The 19,341-nt window shown below is 39.8% G+C and overlaps 2 protein-coding genes and 1 long non-coding RNA gene across 7 annotated transcripts in view; 1 reads left to right on the top strand and 2 right to left on the bottom strand.

Annotated features, from left to right (window-relative positions):
* Positions 1 to 301: 301 nt before the first annotated feature.
* On the bottom strand, positions 302 to 10,852 carry LEPROT (leptin receptor overlapping transcript). Its single transcript, XM_079980650.1, has 4 exons — positions 10,690 to 10,852; positions 8,875 to 8,950; positions 7,546 to 7,732; positions 302 to 2,321 (listed from the first exon to the last, which is right to left on the bottom strand). The coding sequence occupies exons 1-4, from the start codon at positions 10,703 to 10,705 to the stop codon at positions 2,205 to 2,207; spliced, it is 396 nt and encodes a 131-aa protein (XP_079836776.1). The 5' UTR covers positions 10,706 to 10,852; the 3' UTR covers positions 302 to 2,204.
* Positions 10,853 to 10,978: 126 nt separating this feature from the next.
* Positions 10,979 to 19,341, top strand: part of LOC307218397 — a 124,197-nt gene continuing 115,834 nt past the window's right edge. Inside the window, exon 1 of the long non-coding RNA XR_013839953.1 lies at positions 10,979 to 11,531. This is a non-coding gene — a long non-coding RNA (uncharacterized lncRNA). The remainder of the gene's footprint in view (positions 11,532 to 19,341) is intronic.
* The window catches only part of DNAJC6 (DnaJ heat shock protein family (Hsp40) member C6), a 49,961-nt gene continuing 43,724 nt past the window's right edge, over positions 13,105 to 19,341 (bottom strand). For all 5 annotated transcript variants that reach the window (XM_079980646.1, XM_079980643.1, XM_079980642.1 and 2 more), the window contains 4 exons: positions 18,533 to 18,799; positions 17,562 to 17,707; positions 16,093 to 16,269; positions 13,105 to 15,104 (listed from right to left, as the gene is read on the bottom strand). In XM_079980646.1, coding sequence (XP_079836772.1) covers positions 15,003 to 15,104; positions 16,093 to 16,269; positions 17,562 to 17,707; positions 18,533 to 18,799 — 692 coding nt within the window. In that variant the 3' untranslated portion in view covers positions 13,105 to 15,002. The remainder of the gene's footprint in view (positions 15,105 to 16,092; positions 16,270 to 17,561; positions 17,708 to 18,532; positions 18,800 to 19,341) is intronic.

The following is a 19,341-nucleotide window of genomic DNA, read 5'->3' as shown; positions in this document are numbered from 1 at the left end:
TTAAAGGCAAGTTTAGATAAACAGTTCTTATAAGGTTTCTCTTGTCAGAAGTGATAAGTGCCAAACATTATATAATGGGAAGTACTTTTAACTGAGCTTGTTATGTTTACTAGGCAAAAACTGCTGCCCACATTGGTAGAGCCATGTCTTTTGGGGAATTTCATTTTACTGCACTTACAGTAAGTTTTTTACTTGCATTTATATTTTACTTTCCACAGATCAAGGTCAGTGCAGTCCTTACTTCTTTTAATTTGTTATAAAATCAAAAGGGACACAATAATTCAGAAGACACGCCACAAAAAAGACTTTGAAGTAAAATTTTATTGAGTTTTTAAAAAATACATTCACAAATGTATTCTAATACTGTGCAATTCCAGTACTTCAAATGACATAAATTACAAAGGTTACAAAAGTTCATATATGCTGTATATGAAACATCGTCAACAAGAGAATGCAAAGCGATATTTATCAAATACATGCAGTATGGCTTTGATGCACATGCCTCCTGCAGAACACAATAATCTTGGAGAAAGGCACTTTGGAGTAAGATTACTATGAGTATTTAGGGTACCACAATACTTTTTTTTTTTTTTTTTACTATATAATGAAAATTGCTAACATAAATGGTCACAGATACTGGCAGGATGACAAGCTTGGAGCCAAATAATATCAGGCTCACAGGAACCTTTATAACCCTTGCAATAACTCTTATTTCACACCACCACAAATAGTAATTTGAGTTTGCACATTAAATGGGGGTGGGAACTTTCATCACTATATCTCACCTATAAAATAACTTGTGTTCCCACTTTAAAGAGTAAAGCACCTTTTAGAACAGAGACGGCAAAACCTATCTCCTTTTGAAGGTCACACTCGGTCAAGGTGGGTGCGACCAAAGTCAGTTTTGGAGGGGCAGGTCCCAAAGCAAGGCAAGGCACACTCTTTTGAATACCCATATTAAATCAGGTTGAAGGCCCTGTGAAATAAGGCCAGAGGCTGCGGGATACCCATCCCAGCACCAGAAAGTGAACATTATCATTTGCCTTTATCATGCCACCTTTAAAAAGGTGTATTCTGTATTATCTGAAAATGATGGTGAAAGACAGACTTTTGGAACACCAGGAAAAGAAGATCAAAGCTAAATTTCTATTCCTTCTCTCTTTTTTTTGCTGCAGCATAATTTATAAGGCAACTTTACAACCTAACCCTATGCATGTTGACTCAGGAGTAAATCCCACTGTCTTCAGTAGAGTAAACTTGTGTCTGGGTTACTCCCAAGCAAACGTGTAGAGGAGGGCAGCGTTAATTTTTCATACCTCTACTCTTACCAGAGCTAAAACTACTTTTAAAATTAATTATCTCAAAACTTCCAGCAACACAGAATAGAACTGTCAATGCATGAAATGCATCTTCAGGATTGTATCCCATTTTCTCACTCATGCAAAAGCTCTTCAAGACTGTATTCAAAGCATTACAAACCCTGAGTAATTTAAGAATCAAATAGTCTGAGTATTTTACAAACATTACCATTAAAATGTATTTGTGCTATTGTCACGAAGAAATGCTTACTACAGTTATTTCAGCACTTTGGCAAAATGAAATACTTTTTTTGCATTTGATATACTTTCAATACCTTTTTTTCTGTACGTCAGGGCTGTTTTGTTTTTAAAAAGCAAATGTTGTATCAAATTTAAGTGTTGAAACGAAACTCCATATCACTACAAATCCATCTAACCTGCAAGACAGACCCAATTTGCAAAATGTAGGTTGCAGTCCAAAAAATTCTCACAAATTGCAGCAAGTTGCATGTATCCAACTAAATAGAAAAACTAGTACTTAAAAGGCAATACATTTACCCTGTGTTAGGCTGGCACCAGATACAAAAAGCGGACCCATATCCAATAGTGCATGGTTTCTCCCATTGGTTTTGGACTACAACTCCCATCATCCCTAGCTAGCAGGACCAGTGGTCAGGGATGAGGGAATTGTAGTCCAAAAACAGCTGGAGATCCAAGTTTGGGAAGCCTTGCAATAGTGTAAAGCTATTAATGTATGCAAATAATATATGTCATCATATGCGTATGCGTGTATACACATACATACATACATACATACATACATACAATGCACTCTAAGATCCGTGTCATAGTAAAGCTCCCTGTAAGCCCTAAAGTGCAGATCCATATGAAAATCCATAGTGAAGTCTACCACTGTTCCCAGGAAAAATCATCTCCTCTTCCAAATAGAACAAAAAAGCCTAAAATGGTAATGAAAATTACTGCATTTCCAGCCAGAACAAGGCAACAAGCTCCCCACTTGATCTGAAATACAAAGTGAATAAGAAGAAAGATTTACTCTCTATTCATTGATAGAAAATGCACCCTACTTTGAGCATTAGACACATACAAAGAAATACAACATCAGGATGCTAAAAGCGCTTATGATCAAACAGTAAATTTTGAGTACCAAGCAAACTAATGTAATCTGAAATTGTTACATACCTAAGTAGTCATTACAGGAACTAATTAAACATTTCGCTAAAATGCAGTGATATATATATATATATAAACAATTATTTGTCCTTTATGAGTACAGTAAAACTGGTCGAGATAGCAGTTCATGAAAAGTTTACAAGATGTTCAGTGATAATTTTTCAAGCTCATCCACAATGGAAGGGGAAAATAATTTAGAGTAATTTAGCAGCAGCCAGCCATAGTCTTCTCAAAAGAGCAAATTAAAAGTCTGCCCCCATTACTAGAACTATGAAGGCCTGGAAATCCCACCGTCCACACATTGCTTCTCTTTGCCACCTTGGCCAAACTAATATTTGGGTGAAACTGATAAAATAAAGACAAATATGACATCATTTATCTTTGAATTGTGAGTAAAATGGTTTTCAAAAGACAATGTTTTAAAATAATATTAAAAAGAATTTACACTTGTAAATCTCTTACAGCTAAAATAAATTTAAACTGTTATGTTATTATTCCATTGTTATTGCTCTAGATTACTAATAGGGCAATCCTCCATCTGTCTACTCAAAAATAAGTCCCATGAATTCAGTAGTGCTTGCTCCCAGAAAAATGGGCATAGGATTACAGGTCCACCAAGCATTATTCTCAGAACTTGGTGCTGGAAAACTACTTTCAAATGCAAGTATATGCAACAACTCTGGTCAACCTGGGAACATTGAGTTCCTTCAATGAGGAAGGCAGAAAGACATTTGGACAACACAGTCACTAATCTCTTGTGCTTCTCAATGAGCCTTCGATTCCTGATCTTGTGCATCAGGGGACGCAAACCAATATTGTTTGAAAACATGCAAACTATTAAGCAAAAAGCAGACATGGAAGATTGAGAACAATGATCCAAGGAAGCAGCCCATTTTTAAAAGTTGATGATATAAACTTTATAGTAACCCTGCTTGGCTCAATATACATATTAATGCTACTTCATGATTATATTATAGGTTTTCTGAACTTTCTAAAAATATGCAAGTTTTTTTAAAAAATAAAAATAAAATGGTATTATTACTGCTAGCAGTCTTTTTTAGATAAAAGCACCTAAAAAAGCTGGAAGCTGTAAAATGATTGTTCAGTGGTGCATCGCAAGACGAACGCCTCGCAAGATGGAAAACCCGCTAGACGAAAGAGTTTTCCGTTTTGGAGGCGCTTCGCAAAACAAATTTCCCTATGGGCTTGCTTCGCAAGACAAAAATGTCTTGCGAGTTCCTGCGGGGTTTTTTCCCTTTTCCCCCCCCGTTCCTAAGCCCTAAGCCGCTTATCAGCTGATCCGCTGATAAGCCGCTTATCAGCTGATCCGCTAAAAGCCGCTAAACCGCTAATAGCGCTAATCCACTAAGCTGTCAATAGGTTTGCTTCGCAAGACGAAAAAACCGCTATACGAAGAGCCTCACGGAACGGATTAATTTCGTCTTGTGAGGCACCACTGTAGTAAACAAAATGTAGGTTTTATTACATGGTTTTATTATTTGTTAAGGTTATAGACCCATAACACAAACTCGATACTTTCTACCACAGTATTTTATTTAAGTTTTCTCAACTAACAAAAACTAAGATATACCTAAATACCTTTGGAAGAAGTAACTTTCAAAATTCCATCTCTAGCACTGGCACTATTGAGAAATATTGTTTCAATACAATTGATGCTGCAAACCTATAAAGATCTACTGTACTTCGGAGCAAATAAGTCTCATAGAACTCTGTGCAGCTTACTTCAAAGCACTGTGCTGCGTAACACTTATATTTTTACATTTCATAAATATGCCACATAGATCAGCAAATAAAATTCTATTGGCTTAGCCATTATTCACTTTAAGCTCTTCCAGTAAAGTAATTTTGGGTTTTATATGTATTGTACAGATTTTCTTTCACCAAAAACCTGTAAAAATGTTCCTCCCACCCATGGTTTCTGCTTTTCCAGATGTTTTACAATCTTCAGCCTTTAGCAAAACATTGTTTGGTAAGAAAAGGAATTAGAGCTCTCTCTAGTGGTCGGACTGTATTATTTATTCTTATTTAACATTCTTAACCAAAAGAAATGGACTAAGTATACAGAAGATGTATACAGTCATACCTCAGGTTATGAATGCTGCGGATTGTGCGTTTTCGGGTTGCGGACCGCGGTGAACCCGGAAGTACCAGAGCAGGTCAATTCCAGGTTTCGGCGCTCACGCAGAAACTCAAAATGACATCAACCGTGTGCGCAGATGCAGCGCTATGGGTTGTGAACGTGCCTCCCGCACAGATCATGTTTGTAAACCCAAGGTACTACTACTGGAAAATAAATTAGATAAGATCTTGGAAAGGAGAATTCTAGACATAAAAAGTTTATGGAACCTCAACTAAGGGCTCAGGAGTAAGGAAACCAGGGAGAATACTAGTAGATATGAGAAAGATATAAATATATCTTTACGTGCTTCTACTCTGGTAACAAAGCACCGTGGCTTAATCATTAAGGCAAAGTCAAGTGCACTAACCAAAAAAAAATTACTTATCTTAACCTGTCCTATTAAGGTCCCAAAGTGAATGAGAGCAAACAGAACAGTAAACAAGATAGAAATGTAAATTGGGTGAAACAGACTGTTCACCATTTGTGAATGGGAAGGATGTTTTAAGAACAGTGAGCTGGAGACTGGAGTTTCAAAGGATTTCTAACTGGACACTGCAAGCAAGACAGCCAGCATCACCAAGCATTCTGCTGCCCAGTATGACTGTCCTTAACCCAGTATGGTTGTTATTAGCCTATCTTGTCACAGGCAACCAACAGGGGAAGGAGAACAGAGCACAATAATAACATGCAAGGGCAGCAGCTCTTGCCTACTGATGCTGCTGAACTCACTCCTGCTGGTATGGAAGTGGATAGAGAGGAATACCTGAATGAAAGCCAAAACAGCATCTGCGATAGCTAACACAAACACCAAAAAATAATTCAGAGGAGTCAAGCATTAAAGCAGGTAATAGTTCGCTTTCTTAAAGTATGGAAGGTGAGCAACTGCAGATATCAGTAATCGCAACATGTAGCACCTCCTTCTACCTTCCTGCTCTCTGTGGATTTGGAAAAGTTGCCAAGCAGATAATGGAAAGCAGTATGAAGTCCTGCTATGCATATTTGCAAGCACAGGTGGGCATATAAAGGAGCTCCTGTCATCAAAGCCAGACAATGCAATCCGGTGTGTGTTAACTACACCTAAACCCCCGTAAGTTCAGCTAGGTGTTTATGCTCCTCTAGACTGCAGCTAGAAAACATTTACTGCAGAGATTTCAGAATTCCACCTGCACAACCAGTGGTTTATTCACGTGAAAACCTTATTGCGAAATAAAGTTTTCAAAAGGAAATGAACCAGAATGCATGTATGCAAGAATGCAAGAAGACCACTAAAAACTTATCAGTCTGCTTCAGTCTGAGGGCAAAATGGGGGTTCAGCCAAGTGCACTTAAGAAGCCCTCTTCAGGCCTTAACACTAAACACATGAAGGTCAGGAGTGAAGGAGCTGACATCTGCATGTACACACACACACACACACACACACACACACACAGCACAGCTCACAACAAACTTTTTGCCCTCTCGTGTTCATGCTGGATTCCCAGAGACAATGTGAGTAAGGAAGTTACAGTGGTGCCCCACAAGACGAATGCCTCGCAAGACGAAAAACCCGCTAGACGAAAGGGTTTTCCGTTTTGGAGGCGCTTCGCAAAACGAATTTCCCTATGGGCTTGCTTCGCAAGACGATATGTCTTGCGAGTTTTTCTGACTTTTTTCCCCTTTCCCGCCCCCTTTTTCTAAGGCGCTAAGCCGCTTATCCGCTAAGCCGCTAAAAGCCGCTAATAGTGCTAATCTGCTAAGCCGTCAATGGGCTTGCTTTGCAAGACGAAAAAACCGCTAGACGAAGAGAATCGTGGAACGGATTCTTTTCGTCTTGCGAGGCACCACTGTATTAGCATCTGTGTCTGCCTCACACCCAGCACTTTTTTTTCAACAGTGGCTGAGTCACCTACAATCACAGTCATTCACAGTACCTCTGGGCTCCATCCCCAGTGCATGTCAGAGTCTGAGCCCAGAGATATGGGACTAAAGAAATTAATGGCAATAACAGCAAGTTCCTCATTCAGAACTGTAACTGCAAGGGCAGGGCAAATCCAAGGCTGTTTGGCTTGGGCTACAAGTTCAAAGGGGGGCTTATATTTAGTCACTTGTTAATTTTTTGGCATTTGACAACTTGCTTTTATGCACACTGGACCTAAATGTGACACTATCACACAGCTGAAAATTTAAGCAAGAGGTGATTTGGTAAAAGGCATATGTTAGAAGCAGCATTTGTTAAATAACTTATTTCACGCTGCACTCTTTTTAGTGCTTTTTATGTTTTCATGTATTGACATTTTGATATTATGGCTGGGCACCTCAAGAACCAGAAGCATCCAGGCCTCTCTGGATTCCTGAGAGGGCCTGGAAAAGTGTTGGGATAACTTTCTTTATCCTCAGTTACTCTGGGTCCTACCCCTCAACTGAGACGTTAGAAGTGGCTTCACCCAGTATTTCTATTTACAGTCCTGAGCAATTATTTTTTTTAATGTAAACTTTTCTTTTAAAAAAAGGGGGCAGCAGCATCACTCACAGTGACATTTGTGAAATTATGCTTGGTGTTGTGTCTGGTTTACTGTGAGCAGCAACTTAACCAGAAGACATTATTAAGATGACTCATTTTGTGAAGTGTTTATCTGCAAGGCAATGTGCCATACACCAGAAAAACAGGGTGTGGGATTTACCTAATGACTCTCATCAGAAGAAGCCCTGTGCAAGGACTTCTGCTTGAGCACCAAGCTTCCTCCCCCCAAAAATTTGACTGAATGTGAGGGAACAGCATACAGGGGAAAGATTTTTTGGGGGGGGTCCATTCCATCTGGCAAGCTGAAATGCTTGTGCTAATGGAGCAATCAGAAGAGTGGAATGTTGTATTTTGCCCAGGATTGTGAGAGGTCAAAAGGTGACATATAAACTTTTCTTGTGATAAGACCTTACCACTTCAACGCGTGCAAGGATAATAGGAAACGCAAAGGCAGAAACCACAATTCCAGTCGTGAAGAAACATGCCAGCTCCCTGCAGGCACTGCTTGCGGCATCAGTATCATCGCTTACTCTTTTTGTGATGAAGTGGGGAATAGGACTTATGAAGTAAAATATCAAAACAAATAAAGGCCAGTAGACGCTGCAGAATGACAAACACAAAAGATGAGAGAAGTTAATGCCGTTTAAAATGAATTTTATGCACAACCTATTATCATCCTCTGAAATCGTAACAGCTGAGCACAGACATATACACATAATTATATACAGTGGAACCTCGGGTTACGTACTGTCCCCTTTGCAAATACTTCTGCGCACGCCTGCGCAGAACAGGTGCCTCTGGATGCAAATGTTTCGGGGTAAGAATGGACCTCCGGAACGAATTAAATTCATATCCAGACGTACCAATGTACATAGGAAAAAGTCACTGAAGTATAAATCTAGGGCCATATACATTTGTTCTTCCACTCACTTCAGGATACTCAGTTTTCAAGCCCAACTGCATTTTCTTCCTCCTCCCTTCTTTGCCCCTTGTTTTCTGCAGTTTCATCTCTTTAAAAAAAGGGTAAAGGACCCCTGGATGGTTGAGTCCAGTCAAAGGTGACTATGGGGTTACGGCGCTCATCTCGCTTTCAGGCCGAGGGAGCCGGCATTTGTCCACAGACAGCTTTCCAGGTCATGTGGCCAGCATGACTGCTTCTGGTGCAACAGGACACCGTGACGGAAAACAGAGCGCATGGGAACGCCGTTTACCTTCCCACTGCAGTGATACCCATTTATCTACTTGCACTGGCATGCTTTTGAACTGCAAGGTTGGCAGGAGCTGGGACAGAGCTCACCCTGTCGCAGGGATTCGAAACGCCGACCTTCTGATCAGCAAGCCCAAGAGGCTCAGTGGTTTAGACCACAGCGCCACCCGCATCCCTTGTCATCTCCTATCTCCGTATCAGCTCAGATTCTAATCTGTGAACCTTTTAGCATTCTACTGCATCTTCTCTATCTGACATGCCAATTTCTATTCCTCAACACCCACTGCTTTAGCAAAGGTTTACCAAACTACCCTCATTTTCCTTCTCAGCTGTCAGACTGCTCTCCCACACATTAAGCCCATTACAATCTCTGATGCCGCTCATTTCCCTCAATCATCTGAAAGGGGTTAGAATGAAAAAAGAATTCAAGCTGCGTTCATAAACTGCTTGCTTAAGGATTTCATTCCAAATAAGCATGCTTGGAACCATCACACAACATAGAACAGTGATATATCTCGTATTAATTCAGTCTTACCCATAACTTTCCAGTGCACACCCCAATACAAGAAACGTCAGACCCATAGCTCCAGTGAACGATAAGCCAACCAGGGCTACACAAGTGGAAATAAAAAGAATGACATCACTAACACGCTTAACATTCATTTGTACAATCTGTGCAGTTTAATTCACAAAGTGATCCAACATTACAGTTAAAGGTGTAGCCTCCTGATACAGCAGATGTTCAATCTCAAGAGGTGGTCAGAATTCAGGCTTGTTGGATCTACTTTGTTTTTTACTGGAACTCCAATCAGAGCCAATTAAAAACAAAAAAAGTTAGAATTAAATACCAAAGTGCCTCCTGAACCTAGGAATTTCTTTCTAGTACCAGAACATAACTGAGCTCACAGTCATTTCATGTAAAAAAAATTCACTCCTGGCTAGCTTTCTTCATTTCAGCAGCCTCACATAGGGGTGGAGTGGAAATCACCTTGTTGCTGCCATTAGTAATCTAATGCATATCACCCAGAGATCTACCAGTATATTCTGATCTACCTTAAGAATATGAGGAGCCTGATGGATCAGACCAGTGCCCCAACATCCTCTTCAGTAGCCAATTGGATGCCTATGGGAAGCCCAGAACCAGGACCTGGGTGCAAGAGCTCTCCCCGCCGCCGCCACCACTTGCTAGTATCCACTGACAGCCTGATCCTCCATGAATTTGTCTTCTCTTCCTTAAAAGTTATCCCAAATTGGTGGCGGTCACTACTTCTTGCATTTAGACAAGCCTATCTGGATGCAGAGAAAGGCGAGGTAATTTCAATGCTTTAGTATTTTAACTTTTGTGTGTTTTAAAGTAGGGTTTGTTGAATTTTCCTTGATTTTACTGTTTGTTTGTTTTTTTTGCAAACCACTTTGAATATTGTTTGTTTTTACTATAAAGAGGTGTATAAATCTTATGAAGTAAGTAAAGAACGTTTGTTTCACTTTCGACAGCCATACTTCCAGGATGGGACCCTCTTGCTGGAATTTTCTTTTTTTAAGGGTTTCACTGATCACTTAAATTATACTTCTGCAATTGGGATGGAGAGATTTTAAACTTAGTTAAGTACCACACTCCGCACAAGCTGTATACTCATTGCCTTGGTGAATACAATAAACAAAAAGTCCAAAAGTTTGTAATAACCAGTGCTTTTTTTCGGGGGGGGGACGCACACCCCTAAAAATTTTGTGAATCTAAGTTTGACCTCCTTTGAGGGGCAGTATTTCAATGAGTAGGAAAATGAGAGTACCCATAAACATATATTTTTTTAGAAGAAAAGCACTGGTAAGAACTATAGTAGGTTACTTTTTTTGCTTTCGAATCAAAACCGATCGCATGTAAAACAATGGTTTGGGGTAGGTCACAGCAGCTGGGAAAATTCCTGAACTTTTAAATAGGCTTCAAGGGAAAGGAATTTTCAGCAAAAGGTGACCGGCCAGAGCCCTTCTCGGCAGTTGCTCCAGAGAAAAGAGCCCTGCCCTCGCCGGCGCCTCCGGATTCCCCACCCCGCGTGCTTCACATCCACACCCTGGAAAAGGGCGTAGGAAGGAGGAGGAAGAGACCCAGCGCCGGCGCGGTGCAAAAAGTTACGCTGCCCCAGAGAAGAGTCTGTTGTCGGCGACAACCGAGAGGGGGCTGCACAGCGAAAGGCTCCTTTAGCCGTATTTGCAGAGGAACTTTCCCCGGGCAGGGACGGGAGCGAGGTAGCCATAGCGACGGCGGAGCGAGAGAGCCGCGCCGACGGGGAAAGCGGAGAGAGAGAGAAAGACAGAGGCCACCCGCCGCGCGAGGAGAGAAGCGGCCCGATACCTTTAATCCCCGCCATGTCTCCTTTTCTTTTGCGGGGCGCCTTTTTCGCTCGCTCTCTCTTTCTCGCCGGACGACGAAGCAGAGGAGGCGGAGAATAATGTGTCGACTTCTTCCGCCTTCTGCTCACGTGGCTCCTGCTCTAACCCTTCCCCTTCTCACAGGGGGAAGGGAACAACAACAAAAAAGCAGCACTTTCTTTTTTCAAAAAAAGAAACTAAGACTCTTTTCACGCCTATGAACTGCCTCAGGGCGGTGCCAAGGCAGTCGAAGTGAGGGGAATTTCCCTCAGAAATGGCCCTCAGAAATTCCCTCAGAAATGGCTTAAAATGCTGGTCCTGGTCCTACTGCTGCTTGTGCCAGATGTTCAAACATCTTTTTGTGGATCCATCCACCCGCATTCCCTTTGCCCTCCCAGAGCATATTCGGATTGCAAAGGCTTGGGCGGCCTCTTATCTCACTTTCAGGGTCAAGCACAGGCCCCACAGAACAAAAACCTTGGTTTTGAGGTCGGGCATGTGCTCGTCTGATATTAACTCCATCTTAAAAACAAAAACAACAAAAAACTTTAACTTGTTGTTTAGTCTGGGCTGCCATCCCAGACACTTCCCTGGGAGTAAGTCCCATGCGGTTAGCGGGGCCTACTTCAGAGCAGACAGACGTAGTAGGATGGCCCTGTTAGTAAAGCAAAGACCTCAGCAAGCGAGCGCCGTCATGCCGGCCATGCACAATTCATCACCTCAGTTTCGAAAGAAGTCAGTGGGATTTTGTGGGCGTGCTGGTTTTTTCGCCCAAATAAATCACACTTGTATGGATCCATTGATGTAGATTCATTTCCAGCGAGGGTAAGTCTTTTGACTGCACACACCCATGGATACTGTGGTACCTCGGGTTACATATGCTTCAGGTTACATATGCTTCAGGTTACAGACTCCACTAACCCAGACATAGCACCTCGGGTTAAGAACTTTGCTTCAGGATGAGAACAGAAATCGTGATCCAGCAGCGCGGCAGTAGCAGGAGGCCCCATTAGCTAAAGTGGTGCTTCAGGTTAAGAACAGTTTCAGGTTAAGAACGGACCTCCGGAACAAATTAAGTACTTAACCTGAGGTACCACTGTATTTAGAAATGTGGGTGGCATCTGTACAGCCAGGGGTTTCCATTACTTAAATCAAGCGTTAAGCATTGTCTAATTAGTGCTCCTTGGGGTCCTCATGCATATTTATATACCCACACACCTTTCTAATTCATGCTTTCTACTGTTTCCTACTGCAATTTTCCCTGAAAGTGATTTCACCACAATGCCAATGTTTTGTATAAAGCAGACGCGCCAACCTGAATGAAATATTGTGGGGGCCCAGGTAAGCCCTGCACCGCATAATCAATCACATGACGCAGTGCACACACCCCCATTTGAATAGGAATGCCCATCAACTTTGTGGGGGCCTGGCCCCCTCAAATATTTTATTGTGGGGGCTCCCAGGAGTTGACTTCTATGGTATAAAGCTGGGAGACATGGCAGCTAGAAGCATTTTTGCATTCAGTAAAACACATATTCTATAATGTTAGACGCAAGTTCAGAAAGAGGAGCAATAGTTTTAAGTTTATATAAGAATGAAGTCATTTGCTTCTCTCAGCATATAAAAATGACTTACAGCTGCATTGCTATCTATTCTTTCTTACCCAGGAGTAAGCTCCACTGAACTCAATGGGACTTACTCCTATGAAGACATATAGGATTGTACTGTAAGGTAACACAAGAGAGTACATTCAGGAACAGGTTATTCAGTCCCATGGAGTAGTGGGTTTATTTTCTTTCGCCTTCTGCTACAGCAGCCTCAGTATCAATATGCTCAATAACATCCCCTTTGAAGGCGCTTTGTCTTCCTCTCTGCATAGGATAAAATACAAATAAAAAGGACTGAAAGTTCTTTCACCTTTTTAATATATATACAAATGCTTTCAACCAGTCACAGTTCATTGAGTATACTGCATATTTACAAAAAAGAGAGATTATAATAGTGGTTTTAGTCAGAACAGTAAACCTGAACATTGACGAGCAGATAGGACCAAAAGGAAAAGGAAAAGCCCTTTTGAGTTCAGTAGTTTTGACACATAGGTCTCACTTTCATGCACCATTGAAAGCACTGCAGTTAGAGAAGGTGTTTAAGTTGAGTAAGTTTTTTTCCTTTTTACTGAACTAGATGAAGCTTAAATGATATATTTATTTTGTTAAAATTTGAATTTATCCTGGGCTTTTAAAAAAAGATCTATTAGTCTGATGCACAAAGCTAATGTTATTTTTGTAATTTCAAAAACTGATGCTACATTAACTGAATCCATTTATATTTCATAAGCATAATTCACACAATATCTACAGAAGTGAATGAAAGATTAAAACAAGTCACAGGAACATGATTCACATTTCAAAATGTTTTTAATAGACAAGCACATACTTGATCAAAACATTTCATAATATGTTAATAAATAACATCCAGTTTGTTATAGTTGTTCAAACGTCTTAATATCTTGTACATATAAAAAGGAGAGCTTGGTGTTTTGTTTCACATTGGCAGTAATGGCAATAAATAATGGATCAATACAACAAAAAGATGGCATTTAATATAAAAATAAACATAGGCTGGTGGACATGCTGAATCTGCAGAAAAGGGTTTCCCACTATAAAGAAAATAGAACAACAGAAAACAGATTGTCTTAAAACACCAATTTGACCAAGATTTTCACGTCATCTAGAGAGTTTTCCCTGCATGTGGAAACCTTTTTGTCCACCTGTTGAACATCAAAAAGGCAGATGCATGTTACCATTTCCCCCCATACAGTGACTTTTGTAGCTACTATTCAACAGCTCCATGAAGAAATCGGCTGCATAATGGGATCCAATGTTTAATGGAGTCAGGTGGCACGATGCCTTCAACAGCCTGTAGATACTTGGTTTTCAAGAAATATATCGAAATAGCATCTATAAACACATTGGACCTCTATAAACAACCAAGTTTCACATGGCTGTTGCTGCACGTTGACTTAACTATCAACTGCTTGAAGGAGAGGATACCAGATAATATTAATCTACCCCATGCAAGCCAGAGACCAGATTTCATTCAGGAAATGTCAATAAATAAAACTCCCATTATAAGTTTCTCTGCAAAAGGAGAAACAGTTCAAAGTGCTATGTAAAATTAGTTTCATTACATGAGAGAACATACTTTTGTTTTATCATCAGATACCATAATGTGAATATATGAACATTATTGCTTACTGGGCCAATATAACTTTAGTAAGTAAGTAAATTTTCGTATTTTTAGCTCACCTCAGATCTTACAAAACTACATGAACATAGTAAGTTACCTATAGAAGTCCAGAAGTTGAGGCTACATGGTAACATTAGCTTGTGTTCACAAATGTTCTGGAAAAACTGGATATTTGATTCAATTTAAATATACAATTTGAATCAATTAAGAACATAACTTCACAATGCTGAAGAAGGCAGCAAAGTTTGTTTCAGAGGCAGGTTTCAAAGTGTTTTTTAACTGGGAATTTTTTTGCAAGGTATTCTTTCACCCTTACTTTAATAATAATGAACAGCAAACAACTTTAGTGGTCTGTTGATTTGGGATAATGCTTCAACAGGCTTTTGCATGTTAATAAATAAATAATAATTTAAAGACACTTCCCAAATTCTTTGTTGGTGTAAAATGTCTAGCTGTCTGCTTGTCTGAAACACGAAATACAGTACTATGTTTAAGGCAGCAGTAAGTTGCCAAAGACATATCCAGTTGCCTAGCTGTCATATATATATAAAAAAAACACAACAAGAAGTAATTGAAGGGTCAAATTATTATGAGAGTTTAGTGTACAGCAAATAACCACATATGAACATCCTTATGCTTTGTTTTGACAAAGCTTGTCCTGGATACAAACTTTCAAGACTAAGCCACATTCCTAGTGACACAGCATCTATTTGGTTTGTAGTGAGAGAGACCATTCATTTCACCTCACTTGTTCCAAGACAAGCAATTCCCAGTTTTCTAGAATGCAACCTTACCTACCCTGTTTATACCTGAAAGAACACTATAAGATTAACTTCTAGAACTCCTCTCTTTGCATCTGTAATTCATGGCATATGTAAGGAGCAGCCTCCATACCTTCCCGCTCTCCATACGAAAAGGTTTTAGTGTTAGGGCTAGTCTTATTTTTTTCCAAATTTCCAGCCAGATACTAATTCAGCTGTGAAAATCTTGTGGCAAGGAACTATATGAACACTAGCACAGGTCTACAGCAATGTCTGAGGAAGTACGCTAATACAAGGGCTTTTGGCCTTGGTTTTCAAATTCTGACCAGGCATCATTGAGCTCCATAAAAATCATCTTTGCATATTGTTCATATGGCTGCCCCGTAGCCTACAAGAAAGCAAAACAAGATACATCACAAACATATTAAAATAAGCTTAAAGATGACACTGTTCATACAGAAAGTCAATAGCAGAGTGTAGGTATAATTTACGCTTATCATAGAAGAGCAAGCATGCTGAAAAGGGTGGCATGAAACCCTGAATTAACCCAGAATAGTTACGAGTTGACATAAATCTTTTCTAGCCTATATCCCCACATCTACTTATCAGGTATTTGTAGATTAAAAGAAACAGTCAACATAGTATAAAGTTTTCCTACCTAGCTGCCTAGAGGCAATTCTTACTCATAAAAGGCAAGCATATCTTTGATCTGTGCATACATGGTTTTTTTGCAGCATTTACCCTGGGGTAATAGGGTATGTTTTAATGACACTATAGAAGTAGGTTGTGGTTGCTCCTGGTACATATTCACTTGCCTTTAGTGAATAAGCTTTATTGCAATCTGTAGTTCTTATGGAGATAGACTTACAACTTCCAATAGGCCGGCATAGTATTTACCTATTGATATAGTTTAGAGCTATAAAGTAATGTTGTTCACCATGACCTCACACCTTGCCCACACAATCTATCAACATTTCCTCTTGTTTAATTTTTTCCAGACCCATCAGACTTTAATTCTTAGCCTAAGCATATCAGTTTTATGAACAACAGTTTTTATTTTAAAACATTTTTTTTTGCTGCAAAACTCAAACCAGAAACATAATTAGTAAACATGCAAGGTCTTATTATTTTCATTCACTTGACTGAGCCATATCACATTTTCAGACTATTTCTGAAATTATCCCAATAAACTTTCCCTAAGCTCCCACACAACTGGTAATAATTGCTACACCGAAGATTTTCAGTGAACTGCAGTGACTCTTCGCTCCATATTGTTTTAAAGTGATAATTGTGAAAGTAATTGCAGGGATGGATCAAATAGGAATCATTAAACTAGTACATGAGGTAACAGATTAACATAAAATATTATTACTTACTTTATCAGGATGCACAACAAGCACTGCTCTCCGGTAAACCTTCTTTACTTGCTCTGGAGTAACAAGATCTGCCATGCCCACAGGTTTCCATTTTGTCTCTCCTTCCCATAGTACTGTGTGCATTGTGGACAACAAGGCTCTTATGTTTCTCTCCTTTCCTTCAATCCATTCAAGGATCTGTGAAAATAGATAATGTAGTACTAAACCAAACTGCAAGAGAATATCTATACTAGCATGAATACTTATTTGATTGGAACAGTTTATAGTTTGCTTCTTCCCAGTTTGCTTTGAATCTCAGAAAGACAGGAGATAGATATCATCAAATGGAAATGTCAAATTGTTACCTCCAAGAACAGATACATAAAACTGCTTCTGAATATGGAGATTCAGCTAGCATTGTTCTGTAACTCTCCAAATTAGATTTGTGGGATACATGGATATAGCTAGTGACCAAGGAAATTAGTGTGAATCACATGCCCAAGGATTCAACAATATAAATAGAATAAACTTAGCAAAATAAATATTAGGTAACTTATATACATAATTCATAATCCTCCAAATGAAAGACTTGTACCGTTATTGGGACAGACCCTATTTAGTCCTTCATAAAAGATTAATGTCAGTTTAATTATAATAATTATTCATGAGTTTTTCTGGTAATCATTCCAACTAGTGATTAGTTGGAACCCACAGACCATATGAAGAGAGTTGGAGCAGAAGGCATAGTGAGTTTTGCACTTATCTTCCATCTAAACACCTTCATTTGCCATAGTGATCACAGACCTTTTCACCCCTTAAACAGTAATTAGAAAAGAGCAAAATGGGTTTAGAGACCCCCCCCATGGCCAAAGCCATTGCTGGGAGAAGCTGGGCTAAGTGGGCTTAGCCCCCCACCGCCCCCACCCCCCACACTTTGTTGAAGGGTTTGAAGCTGGCTGATTATGAAAAAGTGATGAGAGGGAATTAAGGTCTGAGGGAGCAGGCCAAAGGCCGCCCTTTTTCCTGATCCAGTCCTTGCTCCCCACACAGGTCAAGACCTAGAATCTGCATGCTGTTCTCTACTGCCAGAGATATTTCCAGGTAGCATGAGGGAAGAATGCATGCCAACTTTCACCCACACAGAGCTTAGGAGAACGGAGATGGGGGAACTGTTTTAATCCTTCTCCCACACTATTTTCCTGCACAAATAGGGAGTCTCTACCATCAAGACAGAGTCTTACCTACATTTAGACACAGTCCATCCCCACCTTCTCAGTTTTGAACAATCAGTTCCCTTGTGTGGATACTGAAGCTTTCTAGAAAAATATAGACATGCAAAACCCAAATACTGACAAGGTCCTGTTACTGATCTTGGTATCATGCTTGCATCGTAAAACATCTCTGAAGTATTAAATATTCAACTATTATACAATCCAGTCAAAGCAAAATCTTGAACAATTTGGAAATCAAATCCAAAGCATTCAGCTTACTTTTAATTTTTCAGGGTCCATCTCCTTGGCCATTTCTTCTTTCCTCATTTCTGCTATTGTTCTTGGTCCCTTTCTGTCTTTGTGAGCATTAAAGCCTTGACCAGATAAGAGGTCTTCAAAATCAGCAGACACTTTTGGTTTGGATTCTTAATGGGAAAAAAGTATAGAGTGTTAAAAGGAAGTATTACTTGATTTAAGAAGATATAAATGTCACATTATTCTAAATACTTTACAAAATCATTCCGTACGATGCAGAGAAGTACATATGGGCATACCTGTATTTTTCCTCTGCAGCGCAAACAGAAGGAGTTTAAGCACTTTTATTCCCAACACCACCGTTGTGAGAAAGATGGCACATTCACCCCTCTGCTGAGTACAGGTCACTCTAAAAACACAAGTCACTTAGCACATCACCCTTTCTAAAGCATCCATGTACAAGCAGGATTTCCCAGTTGAATCTTACAAGTTTTGCTTGCCCATTTTGAACTTGAACTCACTCAGCAATTCAAACTGAATAAAATAGTGTGATAAATAAGAACTAGATGCCTTCTAACTATTTGCTCATGTCATCTGTTAAATCTGACACCCATTAAGTTGATGCAGAACAAATTAGGGTGAAGCTGAACATTCTGGCAGATATGGGACTGCCACCAAATATGACAGCCCCTCTGAGTGAGTTTCTTTCTTCCTATCTTCCCAGTAGCATCTCATGCCAATGGCAAGATGCAAGGTCATAATGCTGCAGGTTTCCCCATCCCTATTCCACACTGATGACAACGGTCAGGGCATGACATCATGTCTGCAATAATATCTAGTTCTTCACTTAGAACCAGAATGTCTAAATTAATTTCAAAACACATCGCCTGTATTATAGCTGACTGAATATTTTCAGCTTGGAAATACTCCACCTCTAGGCCTTCAAAACCACAAAACCGCATCGGAAGACTAAAAAGATCAAAAAATCAATTTACCAGAACTGCCTGATCCTTTTCCACGGTCATTTTGGCCACCGGGCGCTGCAGAAAAACTCACATTATAATTAGGCCTGTTCTGTGGAGAGGAATGTGGCATGCTTTGTTGGGGTTTTGTCTGTGATTGTGGCCAAGAGTATCCAGTGCCTTGTTGCCAGCTGCCTCCTCCCATTGGCTGAGGAGATGGTTTCTGTGGTGACCCCATAGGAGGAAATACTCCACCCATTCCTGTCGGTGTGCTGGGTTTGCTAGCGAAGGAAGGACAACCTGAAACATGAAGCAAAGCATTTTGTGTTAATAATACTGCCTGTGTAATAGGAAAGCAGAATTACCAGTTGATATCTGGTAATTTCCTTACTAAGATTCAAAGGACTGCAGGTGGACCTGGGTCCAAGCATTGAGGCTTCCACCCATCCCTTCTATGTCTGAAGGTTGGAGAAGTGTTGCAGTGCAGCACAAGAAGCAAAAATAAAAACCTCTCAAGTCAGTAAAGTCTCCAGGAAGCACTTTAGATATGCACACATAAATGTTTGGATTTCACCTACGTCTATATATTCTTTTGTATACTTGTTAACAAAATCATTTAATATACAGATTTTTAAATAAATATATATAAGCATTTAAAGAAGAATATTAGTAGCATTGGGTTATAGATATATATTCCAATGAAGCATAGGGCAGGTGGAAACGACATAGCTTATATTGAAATGTGCTGCACCAGAAAACAGCAAATAAGCATTTCTTGGAAGATTTGGCATAGATTAAACTTGTAAGTTCCTCAAGAGTGTAAATACTGAATATAATTGCAT

The sequence above is a fragment of the Podarcis cretensis genome (assembly GCF_951804945.1).
Source record: "Podarcis cretensis genome assembly, chromosome: 6".
NCBI classification, from domain to species: domain Eukaryota; kingdom Metazoa; phylum Chordata; class Lepidosauria; order Squamata; family Lacertidae; genus Podarcis; species Podarcis cretensis.
Note: the sequence above shows the minus strand (reverse complement) of the source record. Positions and strands in the feature narration are given on the sequence as shown.

Coding starts and splice junctions, on each gene's coding strand:
- LEPROT (XM_079980650.1), bottom strand. Junction 7,733..8,874: donor TGTGCACTGGAAAGTTATGG/GTAAGACTGAAT, acceptor GTCATTCTGCAG/CGTCTACTGGCCTTTATTTG. Junction 2,322..7,545: donor TCCTTGCACGCGTTGAAGTG/GTAAGGTCTTAT, acceptor TTTGTATTTCAG/ATCAAGTGGGGAGCTTGTTG.